The 27,812-nt window shown below is 50.5% G+C and overlaps 1 protein-coding gene and 1 long non-coding RNA gene across 10 annotated transcripts in view; one reads left to right on the forward strand and one right to left on the reverse strand.

Annotated features, from left to right (window-relative positions):
• Window positions 1-1,402: 1,402 nt before the first annotated feature.
• On the reverse strand, window positions 1,403-11,796 carry NR2F1 (nuclear receptor subfamily 2 group F member 1). Its single transcript, XM_081826576.1, has 3 exons — window positions 10,508-11,796; window positions 7,560-8,087; window positions 1,403-2,456 (listed from the first exon to the last, which is right to left on the reverse strand). The coding sequence occupies exons 1-3, from the start codon at window positions 10,968-10,970 to the stop codon at window positions 2,176-2,178; spliced, it is 1,272 nt and encodes a 423-aa protein (XP_081682702.1). The 5' UTR covers window positions 10,971-11,796; the 3' UTR covers window positions 1,403-2,175.
• A 2,454-nt stretch (window positions 11,797-14,250) lies between these two features.
• The window catches only part of LOC115940170 (uncharacterized), a 136,898-nt gene continuing 123,336 nt past the window's right edge, over window positions 14,251-27,812 (forward strand). For 7 of the 9 annotated variants that reach the window (XR_014147060.1, XR_014147062.1, XR_014147061.1 and 4 more), the window contains exons 1-2: window positions 14,733-15,474; window positions 25,894-26,001. This is a non-coding gene — a long non-coding RNA (uncharacterized LOC115940170). The other 2 variants (XR_014147059.1, XR_014147058.1) reach the window with 2 other exon arrangements.

The following is a 27,812-nucleotide window of genomic DNA, read 5'->3' on the forward strand; positions in this document are numbered from 1 at the left end:
CGGCAGCCCTAGAGGGCTCTCCGAGACTTTCTGGGAGGCAGTCAGGAGTTAAATATGATCTCTTTCCTTGCCCATCTGGCCTTGGGTGCTCACTCTGCAGGGAAGTCAACCTGGGCCCAAAGACATTGCCCCTGGGTATAGTGCAAAGGATGAGGCCCAGGGTGGGATGGGACCCATGTGAGGGCAGGAAGGCACCACACACTGTACCCGCCCTGCCTCCCTGAGGCTCAGGCCGGGTGGCAGGTGGACCTGTGGGGGTTTCTCCACAGAGAGTGTGGCATTGCCCAACCCCCGCTGCCCTGCACCTAGAATATTAAAACCTCAGGTGGCTTGGAGTTTGTTAATACATTTTTAAAGGAGTGGGGGAACCTGGAGATTTCTAGACAGCAAATGAAAGCAGAACTTTGTCAATGACTTCTGAAAATGAAGCTCTTGCCCCATCCAAGGCCTGTTTGGGGGTGAGGGGTGGAGGAGGAAGTAAGAGGTGTTATTTCAAAAGATCTGGCTTTATTAATACGTTTGGAAAAAAGCTCCCTTGGTAGTATGTGTTCTCACAGTGCCGACTAGAACCCTATAAAACATTCATGCTCCAAAAGCTGCAAGAGAGCAGCCCCCCACGCACACCCAAAGAGAGGCCTCAGCAGCAGGTTTCTGCCCTGGAAGGGCCACTAGAGCCCAAACGGTGCTTCTGGAAAGAACCTGCTCTAGCCTAGCACACCAACTCCCAAGTTCCAGGTCCATGCCCATAAGTGTGGGTTGGTGGGGGGGGCTTGCCCTTCACCCAGCTGAGCTTGAGAGCCCTCCAGGGAACCCCTGTCACAGGGTCAGGAGTGAAGGGTAAACCCTAGCCAGCTCTGCAGCGGACCATAAGGGGGAGTAAAGGTAGGTTTGGCAGTGTTGAGGCCCTAATTCTCTCCCAGAGTTGGGGAGAGGCCCATCGTCCAGTTAGAGGCACAAGAGGCTTCTGAGCAGCCCTCCCCTGCCCTCGACCCCCACATCAGCTCTCCATGCCTCTCTGCAGCCTCTCCAGCCAGGCAAGTTCCCACCTGCAGTCACTGAAGCAGGTGGTCCCCAGACTCGACCCCCACTTACAACCAAGCCCACCCCAGCCTCCTGCTTAAGTCCATGCAGGGCACCAACCATCCACAAGGTCATAAGAGCTGCTGGGAGCAACCAAGGTGTGCTGCCCTCTCCCTGCCCACCCCAGCCCACACAGAGCCTGACCCTCTGCATTTACAAAACCAAGGCAGTGGCTTGGTTTTGGGAATTACTTCTAGACAACCTAGTAATGGACCTTAAAAGTTTCCACCCTCACCTCCCCATTCTAATAATAATTGGAGTGGAAATTAATTGGAGGGTTCTCTTGCACTTATGACATCTGTCAAGTAACCAGACACGTGGGTTTTGCTAAATTCTTTTATTTTTTGTTTAAATTTTCACTTCAATTTTAATTCTTGAAGAACAGCCTCGACAACATATATCGCACTCATTATAAGAAGCAAAGGGTTATATCAAAAATTATTAGTATAGAATCACAGGAAATCTGGTTTGGAACCAGAAAAAAATACAAAACAGATATAGATACATAGACACAGGACAATTTTTTTATAATTATTTGGAAAATGTTATTTTCCCCTAATTCTTGTTTCCTTTTTTATGTGCATACGATGTTTAAATTTTACAAAAAAATGAAAATAAAGACTAGTATTTTACAAAATGAATAACAATGTTTGGGGGGTGTGTGTGTGTGTGTGTGTGTTTCTACATAGAATTCAGTCCACTTCCATGTGTGTTGTTTTCTGTACAGAATATATCCACATCCGTCCACAATAAATCCTGGAAGGTCCATTAGTCTCCTTCTGTTTTATTAAAATTCTCATGGTCCTCTCTTCCAATTTTTTTTTTTTTCCTTTTCTCACCAGACACAAGGTCCTTTTTCTTTCCTTTCCAACATGTTCACAGATCTGATCCTAAAGAGAGTCTCTTTTTCTCCTGGTTTGCAGCTCGGGTTGCATTTCTGCAGGGTGGGCTGCTCCTGTCGGCCCGGCCCACCTCCCCCCTGCCCGGCTGCACCCCACAACAGTCGCCTGATGTCCCCGCAGCTTTGGAGTCCATGGCCCCCGCCGGTCCTCTGAGTCTCTAGGGGGATGGGGGCAGGTAGGAAGCGCCCAAGGTCTAGGAGCACTGGATGGACATGTAAGGCCAGTTGAAGCTGCTCCCAGACAGTAACATATCCCGGATGAGAGTTTCGATGGGGGTTTTACCTACCAAACGGACGAAGAAGAGCTGCTCGATGACCGAGGAGGACACGGTACGCAGAGAGGGCAGTCGCAGTAGGAGTTTGCCGAAGCGGCTGGGCTGGTTAGGGTACTGGCTCCTCACATACTCCTCCAGTGCGCACTGGGACTTCTCCTGCAGGCTCTCGATGTGGGCGGCATCCGACAGGCCGCACGCATCTGCCCGTGTGGCCACAGGAAGGACAGAAAAGGGGAGGGGACACACAGGTTAGTGAACAGCAAAGGCACGAACAAGCCATGAGAAATGTGCTTAAGTTGATAAGAGGGGGAAAACGAAATAGAAGGGAAAAGGGAAAAAAAATCCTCCTCTCCATTCCTCCCTAATCCTTCTTCACCATTCCCTCCCCTCAGCCCCCAACACAAATAAAAATAAATCACACCCCCACCAAGCCTAGGGGAGCTGGAGACGGAAGCACACACATGCAGAGGCAGCAACCTCTCTAGTCCCTTTGTTTTTCCTCTTTCACCTTTGGATTAAATAATGTACGATGCTGGAGCCATGTTTGCTGTGCGAAGCAACCTGTCCTCCGCCTGCAGGGGAGCATCTTTCCGCTGTGCTCATTAAAGGGAGGACTTTTGCCCCTGATTTCGGGGTGTTCAGAAGCCCTGAAGAAATACGTAGCCTGGGGGCAGTTCTTGCAGGCTTCTTGGAATCCTCTCTCTCAAACCCAAATGACCCCAGCCAAAATCCTCAAGGAGAACCTAGACTGTCTGGTGAACAAACACCTGGGAGGGGTAAGGAATTGTGGGCTGGCAGTGCGTGGACTCAGATCGAGCCCAAGCTTCAGCAATACAGGATTTGAGACCCACGATCTATGCAAGCAAGAACTCTGCAGCAAATCCTCGGTGAGGGTGTATACTTCTAATCTGTGCTTTAGATCAAGTAATTGAAAATTGGTCACATCTCTGTAAGCTGTATAATAATCAGAAGGAATATGGCTCAGTTACTCCAGGCTGAGGAAAGGAGACATCTTCAACAATCAGACACAAAGCTGGACTGGAGACAGCTGCTGTTGCTGCTTCCAAACTGGGAGTTGGGGAGTCGAAGGTGGGGGGGGGGGATTTGGGGAGATAGGCTTCCTGTTGCAGGACCAAGGGGAAAAGGCACTTACACACAATGACAGCATCTTAAAACCTGTGTGTTTATCTCGTATCAACCAAGGCTCCTCACGGTCTCCTAAAAATATTTCAAGACAGCAGTTTATACTCTATCAACTAACTAAAGGCAAAGAAATGGAAAAGAAGGTGGAATCCAGAGGAATGAAGTGAAAGCTTCCTCTCTTAGTTCAAACGCCCATGTTATTTCTTTATTATATATTAATAATAAATATTTAAAAAACAGGAAGATCACAGAGGAGCCCTTAGCCAGTCAGGAGGTTGACTAGAGATCAAAGGCAGAGTTTGCTAATATATAGATCTGGGAAGAAATTCGTGCATGGCAATGCCCCCAGAAGGACGTTATATAATTGTGAATGGGTAAGTGTGACCCTAAGAAGTCACACCAAACGATTCAAAGTGAAACCCGTGTCTGCTGCGTTTCTGAGATTTATGTCTTTATATTTCAAGAACTGGGATTTACAAAGCATCTGACACCTTCATCTACAAGGCAATAGCCTTGAGCAAAAATACAAATAAAACTAGTGCTAATTCAAGAACTTCTAAGGCAGGTCTCCTTTGACCCTGGATCCAGAATGGGTTCCTCTCAGATGTCTAATTACTCCTGCCAGCCACTCGGGTGCATCCACACTGTCCTGACCTGGGAAGCCAGCGAGAGGCTAGCAGGGCGAGGGCAGGAGCACTCTGGAGCTTCACTGCTTAGAGAGGGGGGCTCTGAGGTCTGCCCTTGGCCTTGCTTGCTAACCTGGCCCTGCTGAGTGGCCACCATGCAGACTCATATTTACATATATCTTGCTTTACATGCATTATCTGCCCATTATGCCACAGGATCCCTTTCAGTGTCAGACAACGCAGTATGAAAAGGACCCACCGATACCCCAGCAGATTTTTTTAAAGACCCATATGGCATCCCCTCAGGTCCGTAAAATATTTATCTGATATTTACATTTAGGGCCCCCAGGGTGCAAGGACACTACCCTTCTCCCAGCTAGGCCACTCCAAGGGAGAGAAGCCCGGGAAGGGCTTGCTTGGGCCCTGTGCTGGCTGCTTGGATTTCTTTCCTCCTTTGAAGGCAGAATGCCTGTAGCGGGGCTTGGCTGCCAGGTGCCAGCCGGCCAGCTCCGTGGCCTCCTTCCAGCAGGAGTCCCACTTCAGGCCTGGATTCCCACTCTAGATATTCATCCCCACTCTGGATATTCCTGCCACAGGAGTCTCCCAACTGTGGACAGATAGTATGAGCTCTCAGATCGATTAGGTGGCTGTGGAAGCAAGGCGAGGTGAGCAGGGGGTGTAATGCAGTACATATTTACATTCCATGGGATAGACCCGAGGTCAGACAAGGAGGTAGAATATACAGAATCCATGCCTCACTTTTTATGTGGTAGTGTCAATGTGGGAACCCTCAATATTTCTTCCATAGTATATGGAAAAGAAATTATGTAAATAAATAACCATTACTGCTCAGGCCCTCCCGGCTTAGTCTTTGTAGTGCAGAGAATGTATTTCATGGTGTGCATTCAAAAGAGTTTAGTGTTCAGGAAATATAGATGTAATCAGCTGCCATAACTAGAAATCAAAGTTATTATTGTGCTGAAAATGGATTTATTGTATTTATGTTAACTAGATGGCTCCTTTCAGAGGAGGTCCCATTTATTTGAGGGAATATTTAGGTGTATGAATTACTGAATTTTTTAAAAAAAGTAAGTTCAGGTCATGACCTAGTCCTTGGATGCTGTCCAGAATATTAAGGATTAAGCATACCATCCGGAGGCCAAATGTGAAAACCACCACAGGGAACCCCCGTGCCAGCTTCAAATACTTAGCCGGAGCAAACCTCGTTGGACAATATGTCTAAAACTGTCTTTTCCATCATTCAAAGTTTGCTTAAAAGTTGGATGACTTTGAGAAGGCTTCCCATGAATTCCCTTCTGGCTAGCAATCAAAACACGTTTAGTCAAAAGTGGAAATGTGTTGTAGGGAGGAGGGGGGTGAATTTACTACTGACAGCTCCATTTCCATGTTCAGATATTCTGTTTGCAATTTTCCAACAAAATAATGTTAGTGTTCACTTCTCAGCCTCCCCTGCACCTTGAAGACGTGGTTCTGAAACTTCTTCGGGAAAACTTTTTAAAAAGGAACAATTTTCACGGGGATGTTTTAGGATGGAAAGTTGAAAGAAAAGCATGAATAATTCCACAAACTTCCCCATGGCCAGCACAGTCCTCGCCTCTCTCTGGGAAAGGGCAGGAGATCAGAAAAGTCAAGGGAGTTCAAAGAACCTTAGTAGGGGACAAGGAAAAGGGAGCAAAGACCTTTCCTGAGAAGACCTCTGTCCAGCTCCAAGTCACATTTCTGCTTCAAGACACCTCACTGGATGAGATTTTAAAACCCCAGCTTCCCCGACACTGGCTTGCTTCCTGATTAATTTGGCTAAAGAGCCGGGGAGTAGAGAGCCAGCCAGGCCCCAGGCCTGCCAGAGCTAAAGCAGCCCCGTTGCTGCTTCCCAGGCTCTTTGTCACTTTTGAAAAACACGTTTCCATCAAGAAGACTTATTAAGATAAAATGCATTCAAACACTGAGGAGGCTATTCAATAAATCTTCCATTTGTTTTAAGGTTTGCACTTTATCCTCTTGCAAAGAATAACTCCCTCTCCCACTAGCAGACCTGCATTTGCACTGAAAGTAAAAGGGGGGCAGTCCAAGTCCACGGCTCTGGCCACCCTGCATACAAATGAGATGTTCTTGTCTAAATAAATTATCTGCTGCTCAGATCGATATTAATACTACATTTGCTACATTACAATATTGTGCAAATTTAAGAGGCATTTTAATACAATGTAAATACGATTCTTCACGCATGAAAGCCAGGAAATATTGATAGATTATACCATTGCTTACTGTTCAACAAGGCCTTGGGAAAGGGGTTTTGCCATCTCTGCTCAGGAATGGTTTTAATTTGGCCTTTGGAGGTCTTGACTCTAGGATAGATTTATTAGGATGGTTTATTTGTTCTCTGAATGGAGGAATTAAAAACAATAGTGCCAATAATGGGAGTAAAACTGCAGCTAACCCTACTCACAGTGGGCAGGGCCCGGGACCCAATCTGAGCAGCTCTGTTCCCCACCAGCCTCCTTTCTGGCTTTGTTTATATTTCCCCCCATTACCTGCTGTCCCGGGTGTTTATATGTTTCCCTCTTTCAGGTTACAATAATAAAAAGCGGGCAGTGTTCTCAGAGGCTCTGACTAGAGCCTTCAAAGGCAACGTTAATGCACTTTCCTGGAAGTTAATTTGAACCATCTATCATAAGAGAAATTGTTAACATGCATGTTACCACCACCTACATTTAATTTGATATTTTTAAGGCACTCTGTTAAATTTCCAGTGTTCGTGTGTTCTGCATGGCTGTGAGATTTATCTCCGGGGCGGGAATCCTCCCATACTTGCGGGTTCTACAGTATTCCTTTTGTTTTTTATCTTTCTTGTTTAGATTGAATCCGTTTTTTACGACCCTCAATAACCTCAGCAACTGCAAACATGAATGGTTTCCGATCAGGGAAAATCAGGCAGCAATAAAGCGGGATTATTTATGATTTATTTGCGCGTATTCTTCTCTTTCCACCTCTGTGTGTGTCTCTCTGTGTCGGGAAACTCATCCAGGGAGCGTGCCACACAGAGGAGAAAGCCACATTCCCACGTTCTCTTCCTTCCCTCTCCTCCCCCAGAAACACTAAACGCTGGCGCACACGCACACACACGCACACACATACACACCGCACACACGCGCGCAGCCAGACAGTTCCCACGCCCCCCCACCCCTTGCACACACACACACACACACACACACACACACAGGACGCGCGCCCGCCGCCGCCGCCGCGGCCCCGCGTGGGGCTCCAGGCCCCCGGGCCGGGCCGCCTACCGCCCGCCTCGCAGCCGCCTCAGCTCCCGTACCGCCGCGCTCCCAAGATGGCAGCGGCGCCGCGGGCCGCGTCCGGTCGCTGGGGCCGCAAGTCCCTGCCAGGCCCAAGGTCGGGCTCGGGCCGGCCAGGCCGGCGCGGCGACGCGGCGTAGGAGGCCGCGCCGGGCGGAGCGCGGCCTGCTGTCGTCCCCGGCGCGGCCTGCCCTCCCGGCGACCACAGCCTCACCTGACGTGAACAGCACGATGGCTTTGAGGCAGCTGTACTCGGCCGAGTCGACGTGCAGCGCCTTGAGCTTCTCCACCTGCTCCTGGAAGATGCGGATGTGGTCCATGAAGGCCACGACGCGGTCGGCGGACATGGGCGAGGCGTGCAGGCCCGCGGCGGCCAGCAGCGGCGCCACGTGCAGCGGCATGGAGCACTGGGCCGCGTTGAGCACGAACAGCTCGCTCCAGGTGAGGCGCAGCAGGGACACTTGGTCGGTGATCTGCAGATCCGGGAAGAAGGGGATGTTTCGGGCCCACTCGACGGCGCTGAAGAGCAGGCGCGCGGCCAGCTCGCAGATGTTCTCGATGCCCATGATGTTGTTGGGCTGCATGCATTGGCTGCCGTAGCGCGACGTGGGGTAGGGTTCCGCGCGCAGCAGCAGCGAGATGTAGCCGGACAGGTAGCAGTGGCCGTTGAGGGGGTCCCCGTTGGTGAGTGCGTACTGGCCTGGATTGGGTTGGGTTGGAGGCATTCTTCCTCGCTGAACCGCTGACAAAAAGAAAGAGAGAAAAGAGGCAATGTGCATCCAGGGGGCTTGCGAACATCGGCGCGCCGCAGCGCACCCGACACAATGCGGAGGCTCTTCCCACAGCCACACGCGCCCGGCGCATCTTCTCTCGCGCTCGCTCTCACTCACAGCCCACACCGGGAGGAAATCTGGGGTGAGAGCCTCCAGCTCCGCAGTTCAGTATGCCCAGACATCGCCTGCGCCCCTGGCCACCTTAGCCCTGCCAGAACTAGGCCTGATCTCAGGGCCCCCAGCCCCGCATGGTCAAGAAAGTGCCACCCAACCTCCTCCACCACCAAGGTGTGATACACAGGTTAATGAAATCCCACTCACCCCTCCAGAATGAAACAAAGCAGAGTAAAACAAAACAAACAAAAAAGAACAGGCGAAACCAGAGGAAGGTTGTGGTTCTAGGCAAATGCCTAGCCGCCTCTTCATTTGCAAGCAAGCAGTGTTTTGCGCAAAATGTTTCCATATTCTCTCAAAATGCTATAGAATTATCCTTAAAATAGATACAAGTTACATAACCACTTACAACTTTTGAATAGAAAACAAGTATTCTGCACCCCTCCCCTAACCCCTCCTCCCCTTCGCCCCACACAAAGTTCACTGTTAAAAGCAACAGAAAATTGAAAAATTTCAAGAAAAAGTTGAACTTACAGTAGCCAAACATTATTGAAAAAAGTGGGAAATATAATTAATGTCTGTCCTGTGAGGTGCCACTGCAACCTGCAGCCAGCTTTTGCCCAGTGAATGCACGAGCTTGCAACTGCAAAAACACTGGATTCATTAACCATCTGAATGCAAAACGTAAGCATGCTTTGAGTTCTTAAAGCTGACCAAAGTTTTTTTTTTTTTTTTAAATGTGTATGTTTTACTTCAACAGTGCCAGCGTTTTAAATTGCCATGTAAACAAAGACAACTTTAGGAAAAGTTAGGGCTACTGAACTCTCCCCCCAACAAATTAATATAGATATGTCCATGTACACATAGCTGTCTTATTTCAGGTTGTGCACTATTTTCTTAAGTTTGCTTTGATTCTAATTTTAATGCAAACCCCAATGCAATTTAAGCTCTTGAAACATAACAGCTAGAATACTTTTTTCTAATTATAGTTTTGAACTTGGCAGTTATTTTTCAATTAAATGAGAGCACAATTCAGATTTTTTTTTTTCAGATGCCTACAAAATCTCCCTGGAGCTAGAAATGAAGTCATCATATTTGCCTGCTCCTTGAGATCTGAAGAAATTCAATTTCTTTTCTTGTGGCATATAAAATATAATTTTAAAGTCAATTACAAGAAGGAGTAATCTGCATTCTGCAAAATTGACTGGTTCGCTAATTTGACTATAAGACATCTTTAATGATTGTCAGGAGATAAACTTTAACTGTAAACGGCTAAATATATTTATAAGAAAAGTGCTGCATCTCTTGCCACATGAACATGAAGCATATCTAAATACAACATCAAAAGTTGTGTTAAAAGAAACCAAACCCATACAACACAGGGATTAAATGAAGTGGAAGCTCATGCCAGCTGCAGTCTATGCATTATAGCCAAATCAGAAGGATCGGTAAATGCCGTTGTAAATTGTAATTTGTATGCAGTATTTAAGCAGAGGGTGGAGTTTGATGAAGAAATAAAACGAGTATCATGCTTTTAAAAAAATGACACAACTATGAAAGGACGGTTCAGTCACAAACTTTCCTTTCAAAGTAGAGGGGTGAAAACAAGGCCACAGCTCTGGAGGAGGCGGCCCCAGCTTGGTGAAGAGGAGAGGGAACCAGTGAACAGGCCAGAAGCCCCCCTTCCCCCTTAATTAGACCTACAAGTGCAATAAATCTCACTCCTCTTTTTCCAAGCTAAGCTTCCAAAAGGGTGATGCAGCAATGAATCTATGGTTCAGGATACTCCAGTCCCCAGCCCGCCCCAATTTTAAATAAAGGGTATGAAGAGGTGGAGGGGAAAGTGGAATGAAAAACACAGAAGAGTTTTCTGGGGGAAATCAGCACCCCTCCCCAAGTTCATGCCAGCATAGCCCCCAAGCATCCTCACGCACACGCGAGAAAGAGACACACACCGAGCACATCCAAGACAGAGGAAGTGAGGGATTTTAAGCCACAGCTCACGATCCCAGGGACACAATCCTGAGCAGGCAGCAGGAGGGGTGGAGGAGCCAGGGAGAGGAGCGCAGGCTGGGAGGGGGAGGCAGCGGCAGCGAGCTTGGTTGGGGAGGGGGGGTGACGCCGGGGGAGGAAGGCAGCGGGGACAGGGGAAGCTGGGACAGGGCCGGGACCGCAGGAGCTCCAGCCCCATACAGCAGCCACCCCCGCGAGAGAAAGAAAGAGGGCCGGGGAGGCGGGCGAAGCTCAGGGAAAGAAGCAGAGAAGAAATATTCACCTTCCCGCCTCATGCCCACTTTGAGGCACTTCTTGAGGCGGCAGTATTGGCACTGGTTGCGGTGGTGCTGGTCGATGGGACAGTTCCTGTTGGCACGGCATGTGTAAGTTAAGTTCCTGCGGACGCTCCTCTTGAAGAAACTTTTGCAGCCCTCGCAGGTGAATTGGCCGTAGTGCTTGCCGCTCGACTTGTCCCCGCACACCACGCACTCGATGTGCTGCTGGCTCTGGCCCGAGCCGGGCGGGCCCTGGCCCTTGTCCCCTGCCGTGCCGGGGGTGGCGGGCGCTCCGGGCTGGCCCGGGGTCTGCGGCGTGTGCGGCGCGCCCGAGCCCGCCTGCTGCTGCTGCTCGCCGCCGCCGCCGCCGCCGCCGCGGGCCGCTTGCGCTGCGGGGTTGGGGCCGCCGGGGTTGCCCCCGGCCACGTCGTCCTGCGGATCTCGCCAGCTGCTAACTACCATTGCCATATCTTTGGGCCCGGGGAGCGCTGGGGGGAGCCGAGCTGCTCGCCGAGGGCCGCGGGGCGCGCGGGCGCGCTGGGAGGGGAAGGGGAAGGGGAAGGGGGGAGGGGGAGGGGGCGGGGGGCCCGCCGGGCGCCCCGGGGTCGCGGGAGCCGAGCCCGAGCCGGGCACCGGCCGCTGCCTCCGCCGCCGCCGCCGCCGCCGCCGCCGCCGCTACTGCCTCGGCCGCCCCGCTGCTGCTGCGCGCCCGCCCGCCCTGCTGGCGTTTTGTTGTGGTTCCTGCTGTTTTCTTTCTCTCTTTTTGCAGCCCCCCCAGGCTCTCTGGCTCCCCCCCCAACACCCCTGCTCCCCTCGCCCGCTCCCCCCGCGCTCCGATCCTGGGGGGGCCACGCTCTCCTTCCCCCCCTCCCCACCCCCCCCCACCGAGCAAGCTCCCTTCTCTCGCTTTTTTCTTCTTCCCAAGTTGCAAAATCAGAAATGGCACAGGCGGCAGCCGGGAGCGGCGCGGGGCGCAGCGCTGGGGGCGGCGGGCATGGGCCACGGCGCGCGCACACAGTCGCCCTCCGCCTCGCCCGCACCCCCGCGCACACACACACTCTCACACACACTCGCTCACCCGCGCCGGGCGCCCGCCCGCCCGCCGGCCGCTCCGGCTACACGCTGCGCGCCGGCTGAGCCGACATAGAGGAAGCCGGCGAGGGCGGCGGCGGCGGCGGCGGAGGCGGAGGAGGCGGAGGAGGAGGAGGAGGAGGTCGCGGCTGCAGGCGCCGCTGGAGTCGCCGCCTCAGCTGCAGCGGCGAGCGCCGCTGGAGGAGCCGGGGCCCGGGCGGGAGTCCGAGCTGGAGTCGGGGCTGCAGCCGGAGCGCGAGCCCGAGTCGGGGCCGCCCGCGCCGCCGCCGCTGTCCCGGCGGGAGCCCTCGCTGGGCTCGGGATTGAGGGGAGCGCGGTGAGCCGAGCAGGGCGCGGGGCGAGGCTGCCGGCGGTGATCAGGGCGCGTTGGTGTCGGGGGGCCAGGTCCAGGGCTGGACGCAGCCAGCCATTCAGGAAGGCAGCGCTGGAGAGAGGGAGGCAGCCGGCGAGGAGGATCACACACTTTGCTCTTTTTGTTGTGCCGGTGGCGCCGGGCTCTCGCTGCCTTCTTCTTTCGGGAGGTGACGGAGAGGGAGAAAAATACGAGATAATTCACGCCGGCGACGAATTCACAGCGAAATCGAAAAAATAAAAAATCAGAAGAAAAAGAATTGCAATTAAAAAAAAAGCGAGAGACATCCAAAGTAGGTCGAATAAATAATCCTCTTCTTTTCCTCTTTCTTGCTCCTTCTTCTGCTTCTTCTGCTATAACACACAGAGCTAGTTAAAAAAACCCTGGAGATCGCCCAAAAATGTTCTTTTTTTAGTATTTTAAATAAGTGCTCTTCAGCCGGGAACCAACACCCTCCCTCCAAAAAAAAATCATATATGTATAAAATAACGATAAGAAGAATACGAAGGGGGTGCCTCCTCCTCCTTTTTTTTTTTTTTTTTTTTTTTTTAAGTTTAGCCCTCTCTCTTCTGCAGGAATGGAGTAAAAGACAAGGAGGAGGGAGAAAAAGAGAAAGAAGAGGAATACAAGGGAAACAACTAATAGAATATGTAAGAAAAGAAAAGGGAGAGAGGAGAGAAGGGAAAAGAAGAGAGAGAAAGAGATTGAGAGATTGAGAGAGAGAGAGGCGGAGGAGGAGAAGAGAGAGAGAGAAGAGAGAGAGAGAGAGAGACCCCAAAATTGAATGCGTTTAAACGGGAGGACTCGCAGAGCAATGTTTCCGAAAGGGGGATCTGCGCGAATGTCTGTATATAGTGAACTTTGACACTACTATTGAAACTGACACGTTTCTATGGAGATCGCTGCCTTATATGGAGCTCGTGTCAAGGAGCCAAGAGAAGGGCTGCTGGCAACTGATAATCAAAGGCGACTGACTGGTCAGAGCCCTGAATCGGGGGGGAGAGAAAATGGGAGTCTAAGGTTAGCCAAGCCTCCAGCACGCCATTGGTTGGAGAGCCCCTCCCCCCTCCTCTTTTTCTTTCTTTCTTCCCCCCCCCCCCGCCTTAGCTACCTACTGACGGGGATGGTGAGGGGAGGAGGAGGGAAAGTGAGGGAGGGGGGTGTGCTTCTGACAAGCGCAATTTACATTGAGATCGCCCTGCGCTGCTATTTACTCTGAGACCTGATTAGTATGGGTCGTCTATGGTCACACACACACACACACACACACACGCACACGAACACTAGAGGGGGAAGGGATGGCGAGGGGGAGAATGCCTTGTAATGGTTAAAAGAGAATTAGAAGGAAATTATTTTGATTTCTTCTGAAAAGTTTTTAAAATTAGGTTTTATGAACGTGAACAGAGTGTCGTTGAAAATGTTAGGAAAATTTTTAATGAGAATTAAACTCTCACCATTTTAATGATTCATGAAATATGCTGGGTTTGAATTGTTTTCTTCGTTCACATATAAGCATAATCCAAGTGTGGATTCTGCTCTTTTTAGATCCTTTTAAGAAACAAGGTAGGGACTCCTTATTTTTTGGCCCAAAGTATACATTGGTTTTAAAGGTTTAATTATGACAAAACACACTCCTGGAATATGCAGCTATTGCCACAAAATCAATCTGAATCAAGGGCTCCTATTCATTCCATGATGATTTTAAAAATAAACTTTACAATCAATCCGATTTTTCCTTCTTTCTTTTTTCCTCTTTGGTATTCTCAGGCTGTTCCAAACTTCAAACAACGCTTAAATAATTATTAATAAAACAGTAGTAAGTCCTCATGAGGGGGGGGGTCAAGTTAGTGCGGTCAAGTCGGAGTCCCAGGAAAAGAGGAAAGGGGCGAGCGACTGACAAGGGAAAATGGGAGATGGGGAGAGGTGGGAAGAGGGGAGTAGGGAGAGGAGGGTGGGGGAGAGAGGCAGGGGAGAGGGAGGAGAGCGGGAGAGAGGGAGGTAGGGAGGCAGAGGGAAAGAAAAAGAGAGAGGGAAAGAGAGAAAGAAGGCGAAGAAGAGGGAGAGATTGAGAGAAAGAGGGAGGAGAGAGGGAGAGAGAGTGAGGGCCAGGGAGAAAGAGGGAGAGTGGGGAGGGAGGGAGAGAGGGAGGGGGGAAAGAGGGAGAGAGAGGGAGGGAGAAAAGGAGGGAGGGAGGGGAGAGAGAGAGGGGGGAGAGGGGGAGAAGGGGAGAGGGGGAGAGAGAGAGAGAGAGAGAGAGAGAGAGAGACCGACCCCGATTCCCGAAGGCGATTGGTCGTGGGAGGAGGGGCGGGCAGGAGGAGCGGTCCCGCCGCGGGGCCTGCAGGAATCGCTGGCTCCGGCTGCCACCTAGCGGACGGGAGCCGCGCCCGGGAGGCGCACAGCCGGGTCTCTCCTCCCCTCCCTGCAGGCAGCCTGCGCCTTTTCTCCAAACGGAGACAGCACTTTGAAAATTCTTTCAATGGATTTTTTTCCTTGAAAGATCGTACTGGGGAAAATGATACTTCTATTAGTTACATATTCTCCAATAGCACACTCGCACCCCCCTCGTTTTGAGATCGCTCCCTAGGCAGGCTCAGGCGGGTGCGGAGCTCTGCGGAGTGACAAAGCCGCCGCGGCAGCCGCTGGGGGTGGGAGCCGCGCTCGCCCGCCCGCCCCTCGACTCGGGAGAGCGTAAAAGTTTGTCTCAGCTCCAGCATCCGATCCTCAACACGCCCTCAGGTAAAGGTGGGTGTAAATGGCCACGCTGTATTGACAGAGGTAGGGTTTGTTTTTTAATACTCGTTCTCACTTTAAATTTCACAAGGGAGGGGTTTGGGAAGCGCTGCGTGTTTGGGGTGCGTTTTGCGCTTCCCGGTCTCTCCAGCCTACAAGTCGGGAGTCAGCGACCGCTTAGTGACTAGGGACGACTTTAAAGAGCAGAATAAAGCCTTTTCCGTGCCTGCCCCACAGCCCCTCCAGCTCGAGTAATGGAGAGACAGTCAATGCACTCTGCAAGCGGCGGCCCATTGTACGCAGCTGACGGAGAGGAGGCGACTGGGGCAGGCAGGGGCTCCTTGCCCTCGGCCCCCTCCCCAAATAAACGCTCTCACGTCTCCTGGTCAATTAAAAGGGGAAAGGAACACGATTAAAAGACAAAAAAAAAAAAAAAAAAAAAGAAAGAAAGAAAAAGAAAAGAAAAAAAAAGAAAGAAAGAAAAAAGAGAAGAAAAGATTAAAAAGAGAAAGAAAAAAGAGAACAAGCTTTCTATATATAAATTCGAAATTTTACTCCCCATATAGTACAGAGGCAGGCAGTCGAGGGCAGAGGAAGCAGGCAGAGAGAGGGAGACAAGGAGAAGGAAAGAGAACGCGGAGAGACGGAGCGAGTGGAAGAGGAGGCAAAAGCGAGCGCCAGGGAACCGGAGGCCCGCTGGACACCGAGTCTGCGGGTCCAGCTACCCTTGGACCCTGGACCGTGAGTCGTGGGCACCAGAAGCGAGACTTGGCCAAGTCCTTCCCCACCAGGCAAGTAACGCAATTGATTATCGTTTCTTTTGAACTCGGGGCTGGCAATGCGGATAGGTCGGGAGATTGGCTCTCTTGGCCTCTGCAGGCCAGGGCCGGAGTCCAGGCAACCAGGGCGGGATGAGGAGAACTTTCCGCGGGGCCTGCTCAGGAGCTACCCTCACCCGGCCTCTGTCCCGCCACGGCGCAGAGGCAGGGACCGCGGCCGCCCCCCTCCTGGAGCTGAGGATCATGCCAGCCAAGCGTCAGTCCAAATTCGAAACAGGTCTCCCCACCCCCATCCTCTACCCCCTACCCCCGCCCTCCCCGCAACCAGTGGGCGACGGATGCCGGGCCTCCAGCCCTGTGGCAGAGGAGGAGGGCGGCGTTTAACACCCGCGCCGCCGTCCCGCTGGTGCAGAGCGGGAACCGCGGTGGAACCGGCTGCCGAGTCTCGCCGGGCTGGCCCTGTTGCCCGCGCCTTGCCTGGCTCCGGCCAGAGCCTGACGAGCTCGGCTCCTGCCGCCCACCTGCGGGCGCCATGTGTAACGGATCCCCTAATGTAACACGATCGATGGCTGCCTCTTTGATATGGGCGATAGTGTCAGCGGATTAAAAGGGACACCAAGCCGCTCTCCCCAGTGGAGAACCCGCGGCGGCGGCGGCGGTGACAGAACATCAGATCCCCAGCTCCGCAGCCCAGCCATACTCCTCGCGCGGCAGCACGAGGGCTGGGGCGGGGAGGGGTCATCTCCCAGGGGTGGGGACGGAGGGGGTGTGTGTGAAAGGAAGAGCCTCAATTAAAACCTACAAGAGCGCTTTCCTCTGCGTTGGGCAGGGGCGCGCGTTTGCGTCAGAGGGCGCGCAGGGCTGGCGCAGGGGGCGGGGGTAGTCGACGCCGGGGGCCGCGCCCCGGGGCTAGATGGTCTCGAGATTCAGCCGGCCAGGCAAGGTTGGCCTCGGTCCCGCCACGCAGGCAAGAGCGAAGGCAGGGCGCGAGGACGAGCCGAGACTTCCCGGGAGCGGCGGAACCTATTCGCCCTCACTGTGGGCTCTTTCCGCTAGCCCCTACTCTGAGCTTCCAAATTTGAAAGAGACCCTGGGGATGGGGACAATTGGGGCCCTCGAGGCTTCAGGAGATGCCACCCGCTCCTCCAGAGGAAGGGAAGAAGGGGTGCAGTACCCGGCCCTAGTCCCGAAGATGGGGGCTGTTGGTGGTGGTGCCCGTAGCAGTGGAAACTCGCGGCTTTTCGGAGCAGGGGACAGATCGCCCTTCCGCCGGTCCTGTGTGCTACATTTCTGTCTCAAGAGCGGGCAGGCAGGTGGAAACCGAGGTTTTTCGAGGAAGAGTGCTGTCCTCCTCCGGGACTCGTCTAGCCCAAGCGGCACTCAGGGCTCTGTTCTTACGGACCTTGTGTTCCCTACCGCGTTTGCACACTCTGTGGGTGTGCCTCCACTTGTGCTCGCAGCCTCAGCCCTAGCAAAATGGCTTCCATGGAGCGACTGGGCGGGGGGGGGGCGGGGGGGTCAGCTCAGGTCCTGGGCAGCTCTGCTTTCTCTCTGTGAGGCTGTTCTTTGTTACTGGTTCAACTTGGCACACTGGTCCTGGGGCCTTATGCACCCCACTCTCAAGCCTGACATAAGATACCTGTTTTTATTGGGTAGAACAGAAAAATGATCATATTTTGTGGGAGCATGTAGGTCCCCCAACTTACATTCCACCCAAGTGTCCAGGCACACTCAGCTGCAGGAGAAGAAAACACAGTTGCAATATCCACCCTTATTTCACCCCTCTTCTCCAGATCTCTTTCCCTCCTTTCTCACCCCAGCCCTTTACCTCGGTTGCCTTTAGGTCCAAGCGTGTGCATGTGGCTCTTGGACCTAGACCCACTGCGGCCCTTGCCTCAATACCCTACTTGAGACTGCCAGCCCAGTAACCATATATACTGGGTCCTCTCCAAGGTCTCTCTCTCTCCTGGTGAGGCCCATCCAGGGATGGGAAAATGCTCACCAGGGTCTGGACTCCCCAACTTCCTTTCTGAAGTCTTCCTCTGACAGCCTGGTCCCCATAGCCCCATTCAGTGCAAACAGTCTCCAGTGTGGTTCTCCTAAGGGATGATGGGAATTCACCCCTCTGCTTGGGAAAGAGGAATCGGGCTGTAGGCTTACTTTCCTTTGTGGTTTGTTAGCATCATGGCTCAGCCTTAGTTACTTTTTGAAAGATCTTCCACACAACACTTGATCTCTCCTAACTGGAGAGCCAGTAAACAGTTATGACTTAGTGGGAAAAGGAGAGAAGCAGAGATTGGTGGCTGCATATACTGCATTGACTCGCATTCCTGGCCCCAGAGTCCAGATCTAAGCAGACTTTCTAGTTGATTAACATCCTCCTACCCCAAATCTTTCTTTCCAGAAGGCCCAATCAGTCTTCATTAATCCTATTACCTTTTTGATGTTGGTATTTTGCTCTTCAAAACTCACCAGATCATTCATTTTGGCGTTTTGGTAAATCACACTAAACAAAGGTGACCTTGTGAAAACATTCTCTACATCTAGTTCAAGGGTGATGAGACCCTACAAATGACCATGTGTAGGGTATGTGTAGAAAGTTATCTCCTATACCTTTTCCCTACCCCCTAAATTGTTAAAAGTGATATTTTTCTGTTTAGAGAGAACAGAGAACAGAAATAACCCTGTTTTATCACGCCCATCTGGAGAGATGAACATGCCTGCAATCATTGGGAGAAAGGTCAGTTCTTATGCTCTTACTGCAGACCTTTCCCAAAGAGCTTGTTTTAAAGGTGCCGAATCAATTAGTCTCCCTTGGCATGAGATTAAGGCCAGGAAGAACATAGTTGAAGAAGAAGTATGTTGAAAATGGTCTTTAGAATGATACTTTGAAGAAGAGGACGGAGAGAGGCACAGAAATGCCTGCCCAGTGTTTCATGATTATTAAGAAGTCAAAATGAAAACCCAAACAAACAAACAAAAGACTCTGCCTATGTCAGAAATCCCTCCTCACAAGACTGAACTCAGTCTGTATTGTGGCTGCCCAGTTGTGAAAAGTTCTGCCTTTGTTAAAATGAAAACAAGGATGGAAAGGCCAAATTGGGAGCTGGGCTTCTGCTGGACTGCCTGCTTTTAGCCTGCCCATGGAGTTGAACCACAGATCAGTAGGCTTCCATATTCACTATCACTCTAGTAGGCATTTTTTCTTTGTCACCTTTGGGTCAAAACGCCCAGAGATAAGTGCTTTACCTTAGAAAGCGGTTTAGTTTTCTATCACAAATCAGCCATTCAAAGCATGTGTTTTGGAACGAGAGATAAGGGCAGCAGTTCCTCATTCTGCTTGGGCCTCTAGTTAGAGGGCCCCGAGTAGCCACGGGAGGATGGCAGGAGAGCAAGTGCTGACCTTTGGATGCAAATCCAAGCCTTTTATCGGAGGAAAAGTGACAATCATTCCTAGCACACTAGAGAAGCCAAGGCCAAATATTTACTTTTTGTAAAAATCAAACCTTAGCTATCTAAATGCATTTATGCAAAAGAAGGAAAGAACTGGAGACTTTTATACTGCAGAGTACTTCTTTATTTTAAATGCTGGACTAGAATGAAGAATAACTGTGTGGTTCTTTTTCCTGGGGGAAAATGGGTTGGGTTTGGATGAAAAGTTGGAATTCTGAAATGACTTTGAAGCTTGTTAAAGTTCCCTGACAATACAATCTACTAAACCATATAATTTCTTGTAATAGTTACCTGTCAGGGCACCAATTTCTTTTACTGCAGGATTAGCCCATCAGAGTAGATCTGAGTTGGACATTACTGATTAAAGTCTGCTCAAATATGTTTAATTCTTTAATGTCACTTTCTTAACGGCCTATAAAATAAATTAGTGAAAAAGTATTGACTCACAAAGCCAGCAGATCTGTTGGTAACTATGGTCATATTACAATAGTATTTACCTATCAGAAGGTTGATCTAAATAATAAAGCTAACATTTCCTTTTAAATTGTCAGTGGAAAGATATGTTTATTACAGTGTCCTCCATCAGTGGGGGGTGGGGGGCGGTTAGGTAAAGTTTAAATGAAAAAGTATGAGCATAGTACACACAACTGATACAAACTACATGGAGTAGTAAATAATTATGCCCTCTGTTACGCTATGTATATTTTATTTACCTGTTTCAGAGGTGAATAATAAACCTAGCCCAACTATGGGAGGAGTTAATAAAGTATTCCAAAAGCATGATCTAACAAAACTTGAGGATAGTTCTGTTTTATTGTTAACCCTTTGCAGGAAATCTTCTGAAGCTGAAAAGAAAAAGGAAAGGGCTTTTGTGTTAGTTGATCCTTGGCTATTCTAGGGCTCAGGTTGGTGTGAAAGGGACGAGGAGGTCACTTGAAATCTCCTTTTATCTGCTCTTATTTTCTCTCTGGATCAGCAACTTTGAATAGACATCATCTAATCGCTCTTAATGGAAAGAAACTATGGGAGCAATGAAATGCCTTTACTCCAGAAGTGAATACATGTGTGTGCATAGCTAGCTGAGCTTGCGTAGGACTACATTTCTGCACTCGTGTGCTTAAAGATTTTTCAGAGTGCATGGATATATACATAAAAGTTTCTTCTACACTCTGGGGGCAGGGTTTGGGTGGGTTATTTTGCCTTCACACACACACACACCCACTTGAGGATTCCCTACCAGATCCTGGTGATACTTTCAGCTGACTCTTCCTTCAGCTTTTTCTTGCCCTTGCTCTCTGAGATGTCATATTTAAATCCCCCCAAAGAAAGCAAATAATTGAGAGCACGATGGACAGCTTTTTAGTGCAAACATCTTATTTCCTTTCTGTTTTCAACTGGAAGTCACACTAACAGGAGGATTTCTTTTCAGAGGGTAAAGGTTGTGTGACAGGTGAGAGGTGATGGGGTAAAGCGAGATCATTACTTTCAATTTCTCCCCAGTATTTTTTCTTTTCGGTCTTTCTTGGAATTAAATTGGTTAAAATACAATAAATAAGTGGAAAACAAGAGCCTGACATTAGGCAACTTAAAAGGTTTTCTTGCTATAGATACATACCTCCAAACCTTTGAAGCTGAGCAACTGATTACAATTTGTTTTGAAATTAGAATTATTCTAGTTAAGTTTCATATGCTAACTAAAATACCACTTAAATTGTCTTCCTTAAGCATTATAGTTATTTTAAAAAGGAGAAACAATCCACAGCTAAAGTATAAATGGCTATCCAGAAAAGAACATTTGATTTCCAGGACTGAAAGCACTGGGCTTTACCTCCTAAGAAGCTCTCCGCACTCCCCACCACCCCATGTTCTTTTAAGTAAGATTCGCATCTCTCTTAGAGCCTGGGTCACTTTGCTGTAAATTCCCGTAGAGGAATACATGGTTACCGGGGCTACAAGTTCCCATCTCAACCTGCCAGCCTCCCTGCCCCCTGCTCCAGACTGCAGAGACCCTTGGCTGTCAGGGCCAGGACCTTGAACCCCTCCTCTCTACCCCAGCCTACAGGAGATCGATGTTCCAAAGTTTGAGGTTGGGAGGGAGAGGATTAATCCCTCTTTAACTCCTCTTCTCAATTCTGAACCCCAACGGATCCGTTTCCTGGTGTTTCCTGGTGTTTCCTGGTGAATAGGGGGGTAGGAGCCGCCCTGTCTAATAAAGATTAAATTAAGTAGAAGAATCCCAGCCGCTGGATATTTGGAAGCTCCGGTGGGGCGTCAAACCGACGTTTAACACATTTTTTCCACTCACTGTGCACAAGTATTGGATTCATTGGGCTTAACTTTAGAAAGGAAAGAAGAAAAAAAATAAGAAGGAAAGAAAAGAAAAGAAAAGAAAGAAAGGAAAAAGTCAAGGAGAAACCCCAGTATCAAGGGTGAAGTGACTTTGTGTTCAGAGAGGCTGAAAGCAGAAGCAGGGCTTCCTGACTTTTCTAGTCTTTTCTTTCTCCGAACTCCTCCAAGAATTGGAGGCTCCCTCTCTGCAGTGAGGGCTCAGAATTTTGCTATTTTGGTGGGTGTGAGTCCACATTTATCCGTTAGGGACAGTTTGGTGGCTTAGGGTCAGGACTGGGCATGCGGGAGGAAAGGTGAGCTCAGGACCTAGTCACCTCTTCTATGCTTACTTTTAACCAAGGTTTTGGTAGCACACACTGAGCAATTTCTTTCAGTTACTGCCCAGTAGGAGAAACACTGACTTTTTCTGTCTGCTGCATTCAGCGAGGTGGACACTGACCTTGAAGCTGAGGCAGCCAGGCACTCCCTCCCCTGGGAATCATTCCGGCCCCAAAATGTTGGCCTCTCACTCCCACCTGCTTCTCTAGTTCCAGGGCGCAGTCTGGAGGGGCAAAAGGCAAGTCCCTTCGTGCCAATGCCTCATTCCTGCAAATACAACACTGAATAAATTAACCTCAAACCAGCTAGTTGGGTGTAGTAGTTTAGCAGGACTAATTGCAGACAATGGAGCTGAAATGACTTTTCCAATTAGCTGCTGGTTGGAGTTTAGTTGGAGGAACTGTCAGCTCCAACGATGGGTAATTGCTTTATTGCTCACAAAACTATCATCTATTTAGAACATATGTGCTAATTACTCTGGATGGGCATTGAAAAAGAGACCATAAATCTAATAGCACTTAAAAAAGTCTATGGTGCTTGTAAGCAACCCCAGCCCAGGTTGGGGTGATGGATGGCTGTCTTTCAGAAAGGCTAGGGTTTTGGAATGGAGGCACCGACTGAATGCTCTGGTCAAATCGCGTGCATGAGAGCGAGGGACCAGCGCAGTTGTGCCGAGGTTATAAATCACTGTCATCAAAACCAGTCCCCTCTTTCGCTGCGCACTTCTTTTTTTCATTTTCGCAAAAGATTACTTTAGAAATCTTTTAATTGGATTATGCTAGGAAATTAATCTCCTTTAGCCTTGGCTAAACTTATTGTGGTCACTGTCGGGAGGAAAGCCCTGTAACTGCAGTGAGGGCCACGTCCCCTATTCCCTCCTAACTTTAGCCCTCGGGGCCTCCCAGCTGCGTGCGACAGCCTTGCCCCAAGTCCTAGGGAGTGATTGGGGGTGAGAAAGAGTGGAAAGACGCGTCTTGCGGAAGCCCGCGGCGGTCCCTAGTGAACCCCTTTGTCCTAAATGCGACGTTTCTGTCCCGGATTCCCTAGTTCCGTATCCAGCATCCCTATACAACACTGCGCTTTCCTCCACAAGGGGGTCTGGGATTCCGGGGGTCTGCTACTGCAAGGAGGAAGGAGGCTACAGTGGCGGGAAGAAGAGGTGAGGTTTGCCGGAGGAGGGCTGCCAGCCAAACTCATTATTCTGTCCCCTTGTCTTCCACGCCCCTCTTCTGGCGGGGAGCTCGGGCTTTGCGAACATTCTCCACTCTGCGCAAAAACGCATGGCTCGGTTTTTGGGCGTTTTCCCTGGCACAACTCTGGACACACTTCCCCCTGACGTGCACAACGCTTGAGGTCCGAGAGCTAGGGCCCTCCCGGCTCTTCCAGGCTCCAGGCGCACTAGCGCAGCGTAGGCTGGGGACCTCCCTTTCAGTCCCGTAGCGGCAAGTGCTTAGCCTGGTCCAGCGCTGCACGGCCAGCTGCTGAAGCTGCGGGGCTGGCCCCGCCGGCCGTTTATCTCTGCGGGAGATGACAACATCTGCCTGAAAGTGTATACCTACTTTTGCAGCTCAACTTAGTTCTTAAAAGCAGCCGTCGGAGCTGTGGTTAATTGATGGGGATAAAGGCGCAATCACTTGACGGGGAGACGCCAATGATCCTTTAACATACTTTAAAAAGAACAACCACCACCCCAAACGTCGGCGAGACATTGCTAGGTGGGAGTAGAAGACGCAGATCTGGATGCAAGAAAAGCGGCGCTTGTGCCGTTTGTATTTAGAGGCTTCAGTAAGGGCTGAGCCCTGGCTCTCAGGGCTGGGGCACCTGGGAGCCACCAGGGCGCGCAGCTCGGGCTGTCAAGGGGTTGTCGTGTGGCCCTGGAGAGCGGGGCGTGACAAGGACCCGGGAGAGCTCCGGATGACAAGTGACCGGATCGAAGGGGGGGTTGGGGTTGGGGATGGGGAGCCTTGGCCGCTATTCCCTGGGCTCTGTCACTCTATCAGCCCTTCCTCTGCGCGGGACTGGGTCCCCATACGGCAAGCAGTTTGTTCTGCGCTTTTTAGAGTTACCCCTCGTCCAGCATGAGCGAAGTGGTCAAGTGGCCGAGCTCGGCGGGAACTCGCGGGGTTCAGCTGTCTGAAGAACCTCAGAGGGACCCCGGGACCAGGAAAGAAAGACAAGTGCCGCTGTGTGTGTGTCGCCCCAAACTGCAGCGCCAAAGCACGTGGTCATATTTTGCCGGGTTTGCCCAGAGTCCTGGAGCCGGGCGTCCCGGGGATTTAGCAGCCCTGGGTCCCGCCGCCGGGTCAGAGCAGCTCTTGTGCACCACCTTTCCCAGACTTCTGCCCACCACTTTCTCCCCAACACCTTCTCTCGCCTGTTTTCTCTTTGCTCAGTTCTGGTTTAGTCTCCAGAGGGTCAAGATTGTATTACACTGAGCAAGCCCCCAACTTAGGTTCCCTCAGGCACTAAAATGAAAAAACAAAAAATCCAGATCGCCTTTTCCGTTTGCGAGGGGGAACGCCCTTCAGGTGCGGGCGGTTGTGTCCCTAGCAGATTTTGCGAGTATCCTGTTTTACTCTTTGGAGAAGGATAACCTTGATGCTTCAGGTTTGAGCTCCCTCTGGAATCGGAAGGAGAAAGAACTCCAATCCTTGTCCAGATTTTATTATATTGAGAGATCGCAGGTGTTTCGGCGGCTGCTATTGCCTGCCTTCCTCCCTGAGCCCACATCCCAGGGATGAAAGAGTCCCAGGAAAGTTAATTTCCCCAAACCCTCTTGGGGAGAAGGCATACGTTGTCACGGGCGAAGCTTTGAGGTCAAAGATTTGAAGAAGTGTAATTAAGAGTCCCAACTCCCAGAGTGTGCCTGTCTCGGTATGGTTCTGTCCTTCCACTGTGACTGTCTAACCTCATCTAGTGTGGTTCTGCCCTCTGTGATGTCGAGGAAATCAAGGCTCACTGTCACTTGGCTGTCGACCCCCCACCCTTGACCCTCCGTCTTCCTTAGCAGGGGAGTACTCCAAGGCCGTGGTCTCCAAGATACTTGGGCGTTTCGGAGTCAGGGACAGGGTGCCAGGTGCAGGTTCACGCCCTGCCCAGGATGAAGTCTGTGACCTGGCGGCAGGTCCCTGAGGCTTTCCTGAAGGCCTGCTGCCTCAGGACTGCCAGGGTCCTGAACTGCCTGAGGCGGCCTCTTGTCCGCCCAAGCCCTCGGATCAGCGTGGGCCCTGAGCGGTGTGGGTCCTGAGCGGTGTGGGCCCTGAGGGCGGCCAGGAGGCATTTGGCCCAAGTCCGCGCCATCCGCGTCCCAGTCAAGGGCCTTTACACCCGTGTGTCTCCTCACATTTCTCACCCCACAAGGGCGCTCTCTTGCGAACGAATCCTGCACTCTGCGAACCAGGCTCCCTTGGAGGGCCCCGGGGTCCCTCCCACTACTTCCCTCGAAGCCGGGGATCCCTAGCCCTGATAACGGCCGAGGCGGGAGCAGTTCCCGGAAGCGAGGCCCACATCCGGGCACGAAGCCTCGCTCGCAGGGTTGGCTTCCGGGCGCTCGAGGCAAGTGAGTCGCTTCGCGCGGCGAGGGTCCCGGGCCGGGGGATCGCGCTCTCGCCGGTGCTGAAGGTCCCTACCCCGAGAGCTGGCCTGAGTGACAAAGTCCTGGGCCGGTGCGGGGTAAGATTTAAGAAGGAAACCAGGCAAGACCGGCGAGTGGCGCACGCTGCGGAACCCTAGGCCCACGCCCTCGGTCGGCGCTGGCAGTTTGCGCCCCAGGGTCGGTGCAGCAAACTTCCTTGGTATGGGCCAAGAGGGAGTGTGAGCCGGCTTTTGGCCCAACTTTGTAAAGTTCAGAGACTCACGGTCGAAAGAGACCGCCTTGGCAGTCGTCCCCATTACGCTTTTTGCCCTCCCTGGCTAGAGCCCTCTGAGCCTTTGCGGTGTTCCCGTGCTCCGGAGCTGACAGTTGGCCCTCCCTTGGGCACCTAGTCCTCTTCAGGTGTTGGGCTGAGAGGGGGTAAGGAGCAAGGCTTGGGGTGAGGCTAGGAAACCTCAAACCCGGTTTTCTAGTTTAAGGAGGAGCTCGTTCTTAAGAAGCTGAAAAGTCAGTGGGAGTTAACTTTGTGGCCTGCGGCATTTTTGAAAACATCTGTCTACAAGGCGGGAACTACACAGAAAAACCGTTGTGTAGTTCTTAAAAAATTTTTTTGGGGGACCGTATCTGGAGAGCTTTCCCAGAGATTGTTTTATAATCTCGCAAATTAGAGAGTTGGTATGTATCTTGCCATCAGTACACTGAATAGTATGTTCCTTCAGACAGGGATTGAGAAACGGAAATACCACCACCCTCCAGCCAAACTTGTGAGGACTGATTGCAGGGGAACTGGTGCTCCAGATGTTGCACTAGAGGCGCTGCGAGTGTGAGCAGGTAATATGGAGAAGAGTGACATTGTTAACAGAAAGTATCTAATTAACAGTGACTTCATTTGATTGGAAGGATGAAAAAGCCTTTTTAAATCAATCCAGATTCACTGGCCTAAGCTCAGGCAATTTATGAATACGGAGCCTGACTGGGCTCTGCTTTCTTTCAAAGATGTCATCTTAGGGGTAATAGCATAGGTGAAGTCATTTGGTTACACTGTGGAAACTTTTATAGTGCCTTCCTTGGGAATCTAATTCAGTGCTTCTTCATTTTATTAGGAACAGACTGACTCCATCAACTCTGCTCTCCCTGTTTAGAGGCAGGACTGCTTGAAGCAATTAGGTTCACCAATTAGCATACTTCTACTGACCCCAGCAGCAGCACCACTCCTTAGATTATCCATTTCTTCAAAGTCAGGGAAAAGCTGGAGGACAACATGCTTCCCCGGTGTCTACCGGGGGGAAAAGTAAGCCCACAAACAGGGTAGCACAGCTGTGCAAAAAGCTTTCTAATAGTCCCCAAGTGTTTCAGCAACTTTGGTGGATTTTTCTCCCCTTTTCTGATTCTGGATCCTATAATACCTCCTTACTTTCACATAGCCTTTAAAGTCTGTCTCCTTTGGTTGTATTTTGGCAGAGTTGCTTTTGAGTTCTCTCCCTTCTTTTATGTACACCTGCATGCTAATGAAGCTGCGGACAGTGTTAGGGTCCAGAGAGGGAAATCACTGAAGGCTCTTTTAAAGTCTGTTAAGGGCTCAGGTCTTTGGGGCTGTGTGTGTATGTGCATGTGTATGTTTTTGCATGGGTACATGCCTCAGAACCTATGAGGAGAGGCCAGAGGTTGGAAATTGGGAGATACATCATTGCTTTCCTTAATTTTGAAGGTGTACCTGCAAGGCTTTGCTGCAGTCTCTTCACTGAAACCTCAATCAGTTGGTGGCCAACATCTTTAGTAAAAGCAAATGTCTGGAGCTCAAAGCAGTCTGGGAAAGAAGGGGCTTTGCTCTTTGCACTTTCATATGTAGTGAAGGGATTACATTTACATAGCCATTGTCTCTCTCTCCCCTAAAATATATATTCCTCTGTAAGATTTTACTAGATTGAATTGCTGACAGTTCATCAGTACCAGCAACAATGTAATATCCTAACCTTATTAAATCAATAAATACTAGATCCATGTATTGAATTAAAAATGTATCAGCATGGCCAGGAATTGCAATTATATGGCTGTGGACTGCAGAATCAAAGATGCCACTCAAAAATTGACAAGGTAGCATTTATTTAACCTTTTTCTATTTTGCATCTGTGATTAGATATTCTGGGTTTTAACATTTCAGGGACCATTGTGATAGGTTTTTTGTTTTGTTTTGTTTATTTCTTGGAAATTCTTTTCTTTCACCTCTCACATTTTTTTTATTATGTTATGTTAATCACCATACATTACATCATTAGTTTTTGATGTAGTGTTCCATGATTCATTGTTTGCGTATAACACCCAGTGCTCCATTCAGTACGTGCCCTCTTTAATACCCATCACCAGGCTAACCCCTCCCCCCACGCACCTCCCCTCTACAACCCTCAGTTTGTTTCTCAGAGTCCAGAGTCTCTCATGGTTTGTCTCCCCCTCTGATCCCCCCCCTTCATTTTTCCCTTCCTACTATCTTCTTTTTTTTAACATATAATGAATTATTTGTTTCAGAGGTACAGGTCTGTGATTCAACAGTCTTACACAATTCACAGCGCTCACCATAGCACATACCCTCCCCAATGTCTATCACCCAGCCACCCAATCCCTCCCACCCCCCACCACTCCAGCAA

Source organism: Leptonychotes weddellii, chromosome 7, assembly GCF_054177405.1.
Source record: "Leptonychotes weddellii isolate Sample4059 chromosome 7, ASM5417740v2, whole genome shotgun sequence".
Lineage (NCBI taxonomy): Eukaryota > Metazoa > Chordata > Mammalia > Carnivora > Phocidae > Leptonychotes > Leptonychotes weddellii.

Excerpts from the sequence above, each read along its gene's own strand:
- NR2F1 (XM_081826576.1), bottom strand. The coding sequence starts at position 10,970 with ATGGCAATGGTAGTTAGCAGCTGGCGAGATCCGCAGGACGACGTGGCC. Across the intron at positions 8,088-10,507 it reads AGTGGGCATGAGGCGGGAAG|CGGTTCAGCGAGGAAGAATG; the intron begins GTGAATATTTCT and ends TCTTTTTGTCAG. Across the intron at positions 2,457-7,559 it reads CATCGTGCTGTTCACGTCAG|ATGCGTGCGGCCTGTCGGAT; the intron begins GTGAGGCTGTGG and ends CCACACGGGCAG.